We start from the raw sequence: 7,835 nt of genomic DNA, 5'->3' as shown, positions 1-7,835 counted from the left end.
AGGAGAACCCTGAAGGAGCCTTTCAAGCAAAAGCCATAGTAGGTTCTAGCTCAAATCAGAGAGCTAAGAAACCTTGGTTTGAAAGAAAGGATAAAGCCAAGAAAGAAGTAAACAGAGAAGCAGGCAGAAGGAGGTTTCCACAATGCATTCACTGCAAAAAGACCAATCATTTGGAGAAATTTTGCTGGACCAGACTAGACATCCAGTGCAAGAACTGTAAGCATTATGGCCATCATGAGAAGATTTGTAGAAATCATGACAAGGCACAAGCTCAGCTAGTACAAGCCAAGACTGCTGAGGATATGCAAGCTTAGGAGGAGCATGTGTCCACTGCTTCATGTTTTGCAGTCAACAACAAATGTAGTTGGCTTGTGGACAATGGTTGCTCACACCACATGGCTGCTGATGAGAGCTTGTTCAAGAATCTTGACAAGAGTTATGTCTCGAAAGTTAGGATAGGCAATGACAACTTGATTGAAGCAAAGGGCAGAGGTAATGTTGTGATCAACACTGGATCAGGTAACAAAGTTATCTTAGATGTGATTTATGTGCCTGAAATTGATCAGAACCTGCTTAGTGTAGGCCAGTTAGTCAAGAAAGGTTATTCACTAGTTTTCAAGAATGATTCTTGTGTTATAATTGATCCTCATGGTAGGAAGATAGTCTCAGCACCTATGACAGATAAATGTTTCATGCTGGATGTGAGTCGCTTGAGAATAGTGCCTATACAAGCTCAGTTGATATTACTGATCTTTGGCACAAGAGGTTTGGCCATGTTAGTCTCAAGTCACTCGATTTGTTGCACAAAATGAGTATGACAGAGGACATGGTTAAGGTTAATGCAAGTGAATCAGTTTGTGAGGTGTGTCAGCTTGGTAAACAGGCTAGGTTGCCTTTTCCAGCAAACCAGGCATGGAGGGCTCGAGACAGACTTGAGCTGGTGCATTCAGATGTCTGTGGACTAATGAAGACACCTTCTTTGAATGACAGTAAGTATTTTATACCGTTTATTGATGATTTGACCAGATTTTGCTCGATTTATTTTATGAAACAGAAGTTAGAGGTGTTTGAAATGTTTGCAAAGTTTAAGGCTTAGGCAGAAAATCAAACAGGCTGCAAGATTAAGGCCTTAAGGACAGACAATAGTTCAGAATACTTGTCTGAAAGATTTCAGAAGCTATGTGAGCAAGTTGAAATCCATTATCAACTGACCACAATGTACACTCCTCAACAAAATGGAGTGAGTGAGAGAAAGTACAGGACAATAATGAACATGACCAGGTGTTTGTTGTTCCAAAGCAGGCTTCCAGGTATCTTTTGGGCTGAAGGTGTCAATACTTCAGTATATTTGCTCAATAGGCTGCCAACACATGCTGTGAAGGACAAGACCCATTTTGAAGCATGGTATGGTTTCAAACATGTTGTTTCACACTTAAAATTGTTTGGCTGCATATGTTATGTACTTGTAACAGCAGAAAGAAGGACCAAACTTGAAAAGAGGTCAATTGCTGGTATATTTGTTGGCTACAGTAGTTATAAGAAGGGCTACAGGATATTTATTCCCTCGACCAAGAAAATTTTGGTAAGTAGGGATATTAAATTTGATGAAACGAGGTTTTGGGACTTTGATGGTTCAGATATAATTCAGTTTGAAGAAGAGAAAGATGACAGTAATCTAGAATTGGCAGAAAGTGAAGCCAGTAATGCCAATATTGATGATACTCCTGTGAGAGGGACAAGGTTCATTGTTGATATCTATCAGAGATGCAATGTAGCCATTACTGAACCCATAAACTATGAAGAAGCTACTAGAAGCAAGAGCTAGAAGAAAGCTATGGAGGCTGAAATTGATATGATCCACAAGAATGACACTTGGGATCTAGTGGACAGACCAGAATAGAAGAAAGTCATTGGTGTCAAGTGGGTTTACAAGGCTAAGTTCAATACAGATGGCTCTTTAAATAAACATAAGGCTAGGCTTGTGGTGAAAGGGTATAGCCAACAGTTTGGCATTGACTTTGAGGAAACTTTTGCTCCAGTAGCAAGGCTAGACATATAAAGTTGCTGTTTGCCTTGGCTGCACAGAAACAGTAGAAGGTCCACCAGCTTGATGTCAAGTCAGGCTTCTTAAATAGCTTTCTTAAAGAGGAGATTTATGTTGAACAGCCTGATGAATTTAAAGTTCAAGGAAAGAAGGACAAGGTTTATAGGCTGAAGAAGGCACGTTATGGTTTGAAATAAGCTCCTTGAGCCTGGTATGATAGAATTGATGAATATCTGTCTAAACTCAGCTTTGAGAAAAGTTTGAGTGAACTAACTTTGTTTGTGAAAAAGTCTAAAGATGAGACACTGTTGATAGTTTCAATATATGTGGATGGTTCGTTGGTGAGTGAAAGTAAAATTGAACTGATCCAAGAGTTCAAAGAGAAAATGCAAGTCATGTTCGATATGACAGACTTGGGAACTATGAGCTATTTCCTTGGTATGGAAGTAAGTCAGATTGATCAAGGGATTTTCATCAGTCAATATGCATTTGCCTAAAAAATACTCACTAAATTCCACATGGAAAATTGTAAGCCAGTGAGTATACCTCTGGTCATGGGACAAAAGTTGAGCAGCTTTGGAAATAAAGAAAAAGTGGATGAAAGGGAGTATAGAAGTTTAATTGGATGTTTGCTATACTTAACAGTAACTAGACCTGATCTTATGCACTCGGTTAGTTTGCTATCTCATTTCATGCATAGCTGCAACACATCACATTTAAAGGCAGCAAAGAGAATCCTCAGGTATGTCAAAGGAACCTTGAAGTTTGGAGTGATGCTCAAGTCAGGGAGTAAGCTGAAGTTAACTGGCTACTCAGATAGTGACTGGGGAGGTTCGATTGATGATATAAGGAGTACCTCAGGCTACCTTTTTTCACTTGGTTCGGGAGCTTTTTGTTTGAGCTCTAAAAAACAACAAACTGTTGCTCAATCAACTACTGAGGCAGAGTACATAGCAGCAGCTGGAGTAGTAAGTCAGACAATCTGGCTTAGAAAATTGTTGTGTGATTTGAATGAGGAGCAATTTGAACCTACTGAGATTATGGTTGATAATTAGTCAGCAGTAGCTATCTCCAAGAATGTAGTTTTTCATGGAAAAACAAAAAATTTTAAACTTAAATTCTATTTTGTTCGAGAAGTAGTGCAATCAAAGGATGTAAGTCTTGCACATTGTAGCTCACAAGACCAATTGGCTGACATTCTCACAATGCCTCTTGGTGCTATGAGGTTTGAATTTCTTAGAGATTCGGTTGGTGTTTGTTGCCTACAGTCCAAGGAGGAGTGTTGAACATGGACTGGAATGCAACAAAAGGCCAGAAAGCAGACTAGCAGCTGCAGAAGACCAGCATTCGAGCAGGACTAGAAGCAGCTTGTTTCTTTTGTTTACTTTATTTATTTATTTTGTAATGCTATTCAAGCTAAATGCAACTAGCTTTTAGAGTTGTTAGGATTTGAATTTGATAGATGTAAAGGCTAAATTATTCAGCTCTTTAATTTGTATTATTTTGTATTGCAAGTTACTAAAACTGATGGGAGCAGTTACAAAATGTTAGGTAACTATCATACTATTTTTGTAACATCATATATTTCAAAGTTTCAATGAGAAGATTGATTTTTTGCTTCATCTGTTACTTTCTATTCTTGGTCATTTTCATCTTTATTTTGTTTTGCTGCTGCCATTTATCCAACAGTTCCATCTTGGCTGTTTACTCTGCAATCTCTTCCACTCTTGGACCTCCGTTATAACAAACTAGTTGGTCCGATTGATCAAATTCAGAAGCCTAGTTCCATCCAAGAGGTTGATTTGAGTTATAACAACATTGGTGGTCCAATACCAAATTCCATTTTTAATCTTGTGAACCTTACTAGGCTTGATTTGTCATCAAACAACTTGAGTGGTCCAATACCAGGTTCCATTTTTGATCTTGTGAACCTTTGTTCACTTTATTTGTCACCCAACAACTTGAGTGGTGTGATCAAGTCAGATATGCTTTCAAAACTAACGAGTCTTGAAATTCTTGATGTTTCAAGTAATAGTTTATTATCATTAAGCAAAAGTGGTAATGATGTGAACTACTCTTTTCCCCCAGTTTAAATATGTGATATTCTCTGGTTGTAGCGTAAGGCAGTTCCCGAATTTCTTTCAAACATCGAAGTTGTGGGTTTTAGATCTTTCCAATAACATGATTTCTGGTGGAATTTCTAAATGGGAAGCTGAAGGGTGGGAAGGATTGTTATCCTTGAACCTTTTTCATAACTTTTTGACAACTTTGGAGGAATTTCCGGAAAATAATTTGAGATTTCTCAACCTTCATTCCAACTTGCTTCAAGTATCAATTCTCTCAACTTGCTTGAATCCTCAAATTCCAATTTCAAAGGAGTTGTCAATGATCATCATTTCAAAGAATAAATTCACAGCAAACATCCCTTCTTCTATTTGCAATTTGAGTCGGCTTAATGTTCTGGACTTGTCCGAAAACAACGTGAGTGGAACTATTCCTGATTGTCTTGGTAATTTTAGCTATCTCGAGTTATTGGACTTGCAAAGTAGCAACTTCATTGGCAAGATCCCTAATTCTTTGTGAATAATAATGAGTTGAGCCATCTTTTACTCAATGACAATCAATTGGAAGGATTAGTGCCACCATCTTTGGCTAATTTTACTTCATTGGAACTTTTAAATTTAGGGAACAACAAGTTAACGGATAGGTTTCCCCGTTGGTTAGATTCGATTCTAAGTCTGCAAGTTCTTATCTTGAGATTTAATAGATTTTATGGATCTCTACCTCATTCTATTGCTTCTTCTAGCTTCTCTACAGTGCGAATAATTGATCTCTCTGGAAATAAGTTCACGGGCACATTGTCCACGAAACTCTTACAAAATTTGGGAGCAATGAAAGATAAACCTAAAGACTTGTTATACTCACATTTCCTTGGTATTAATAATGAAATTCCTGTGAATGTGACAACGGAAAGATTGGAGATGGAATTGACAAAGATCTTAGATATTTTCGTATCTATGGACTTGTCAAACAACCAATTCTGTGGAAAAATTCCCAAGGACGTCGAGCAATTTATTTCCTTGCAAATGCTCAACTTCTCTCACAACAACTTTTCGGATCCTATCTCAACATCGTTTGGAAATTTGGTAGCACTTAAATCATTGGATCTTTCATCAAACAAGCTCAGTGGCAGGATTCCTTCTCAAATGACGAAGCTGACATTTCTTGAAGTATTGGATCTTTCAAACAACAATTTTATTGGACAAATTTCTCATGGGAATCAATTCGATACGTTTGATAATGATTCCTATAGTGGTAACTTGGGATTGTGTGGGTTACCATTGTCCAAGCAATGCGTCGACCATGGGAATGCTGAACTAAGTCTACCATTGGTGGTGGAACATGGGAATGCTGAACTAAGTCTACCATTGGTGGTGGAACATGAAGGTTCTGAAATACCCTTCTTTTGGCAAGTTGTAATGATGGGGTATGAAAGTGGAGTGGTGCTAGGATTGAGCCTAGATTACATTGTGTTCACAACTGAAAGACCATGGTGGTTTGTTAGAAAGGTGGATAGACAGGCAATACAATTTCATAAGAAACTAGCTCTGCATCCAACATCTTGAGTGGGTGAGATTCTTTTCTAACAAGCATTTCATAAGTTTAATCTTTCTTAGTCTAATATTTAAGTGAAAACATATTTTTCTTTCTTCTATTTTTGTAATTTGTGATAGCGGCATTGGAACTCAGGATTGAATCGGATGGGAAGATTCAACACGTTCAGTTTCCTCGGGAGCGATTAGAATAATTTAGCAGATGATATGAGTGTTTTTATGTTCATCATAATTTCTAAATTTGTATTTGTGGGTGTTGTGTAATTATGTTTAAATACTCCATAAACTTAAACTGTACGTGAAGCAAATATTACTGTATCTGTTAAATTCTTATTGTATGAATTCCAATGCTAAATTCTTGTTGTTATGATGGAGTTCAAAATGAATTTTGTTAATCAATGGAAGTCGCATTTTACAAGTAATAGTAAATTATAAGATTTAAATAGTAGATTTGTTAGATTTATGAAACAATTGATTTGTTTTTCTTTTCTACTTTCAATTCTTTTTACCAATAAAAAAAATCAAGAATACAACAAATTTTTATTTTTAATTTTTAATTTAATTTTTTTATGAATAATTCAATCTATCAAAATAAAAATCTAGACATTCACTGCAGCTTTTGGCTTATCTTTGTCTTTTGCAATGTTTTCTTCCTACTAGTTTTGTATTTTCCATGTCAATTTTATAATTTATGCAAGAGAGTGGATTTTCTACTAGCTTTTGTATTCTCTCCTTAAGGCAGAAAGTAAAACCATCTTTCTTCTACGTACTGTTAATATGGATAGTTATATATACAGTGAATGAATCAACTTCCATTTTACTTTTCTTAAATGCAGGGGACCAACTTGGTTGCCCTTAGCAAAATTTGATTATTCTTCCTTTTTCTTAAAAAAAAAAACAAAACATAACAAATTTTGCTAGTTGTTGGAGCTAGGGTCAATTCCAGCATCATTTGGAAATCTCACTCGTACCATTCCAATAACTATGTTAAACTTCTGATTCACGGTCCAACCAGTTCTCATGGTTCATTTTCAACTTTGGTTTCTGTTTGTAACAGGAAGTAAAAGGAAAAAGCAATCTAATATTGTTTGAACCAGATTGGCCGGTCGGATCAGGAATCAATCCAGGTATCTGTGTTGAAATTGGCCAACCATGCTGCTGTTTGAAGTGCATGCAGCTTGATGACATGCTGCAGCACGTATACTTGCTGTGACAGCAAGGTTTTCTCCTTAGTTTCTTTGTTAAGCTACTTAGTTGAAAATGAACTAAGTTGGTATTGTTCTGATGTTTTTAGGTGCTGATTGACATAATCAGCTTGTGTGCAAGTTAAGTTTTACTTGTTTCAAAGTAAAACTAGTGGTAGTAGGTAGTATTTGGTAATGTATTTGACTATATATATGTTGTTTTTCTAGTTGAATGAATGAGCTGAATGAGCTATCAGCCATAAGCTCCCTTGCTGCACGTTTGTGAGCAAGTAAAAATTTTCTTGCACCTTGCTTCATGTTCTGTTCTCTCTGTTCTCTTATTTTGCTGCTGTAATTTTTCCAACAAATGGTATCAAGAGCCTAAGTCTTAAGGAGCCATTGATTTTGCTTCCGTTGCTTGTTAAAAAGAAAGAAGCTGTCAAAGCACAAGCAAGTCATTATGCTTGTAGAGAAGACAGCATCGGCTCAAACTTATGAGACCCCCAAACAAGCTTGAATAAGCTGAAGGAGGAGTTTCAAGGAAAGGTGTGAGCTTTCCAAATGTGCAAGCTTAGCAAGATGTCAAAGATGCAAGCTTAGCAAAGTGCGAGCCTGTTGAAGACACTTGTTGAAGACAATATGCAAATATGTGAGCCTGTCAAAGGTGTGAGCTCAGCATCATGTGGAAGCTCAACGCATGTTGTATAGTTGCAAGCCTGTTGAAGACAGTTTGTGCAAGCAAACTATACTCACGAACTGTTTGTGCAAGAAGAAGCAAAGAAACAAGGCAAGATGTGTTGTCAACCAAGGCTGTGAAGGAGGAGAAGGCTCTATTTGGTGAACAAATCTTTGGCACAAAAGACTGGGATAGTCAAGTGTGTAAGTCAAATTTGTTTGTGAATGAAGCCAAGGTTGAAAATGAATTGGTCAGCTTGAAACAAAGCATCTAAGGGCTGCCAAGTTCAAAGAACTTGATGAATGACTGGTATTTGC

At 37.0% G+C, this 7,835-nt stretch overlaps 1 protein-coding gene across 1 annotated transcript; it reads left to right on the top strand.

The window, feature by feature from the left end:
* The first annotated feature begins 2,598 nt into the window (after positions 1 to 2,598).
* On the top strand, positions 2,599 to 6,988 carry LOC121220065 (receptor-like protein 9DC3). The gene is made up of 8 exons (XM_041099215.1): positions 2,599 to 3,098; positions 3,219 to 3,269; positions 3,313 to 3,407; positions 3,734 to 4,022; positions 4,162 to 4,553; positions 4,730 to 5,625; positions 6,716 to 6,856; positions 6,953 to 6,988. The coding sequence occupies exons 1-8, from the start codon at positions 2,599 to 2,601 to the stop codon at positions 6,986 to 6,988; spliced, it is 2,400 nt and encodes a 799-aa protein (XP_040955149.1).
* Positions 6,989 to 7,835: the final 847 nt, after the last annotated feature.

This window comes from Gossypium hirsutum, chromosome D08 (assembly GCF_007990345.1).
Source record: "Gossypium hirsutum isolate 1008001.06 chromosome D08, Gossypium_hirsutum_v2.1, whole genome shotgun sequence".
NCBI lineage: Eukaryota > Viridiplantae > Streptophyta > Magnoliopsida > Malvales > Malvaceae > Gossypium > Gossypium hirsutum.
The sequence above is the reverse complement of the archived record's forward strand: the minus strand, read 5'-3'. Positions and strand labels throughout refer to the sequence as shown.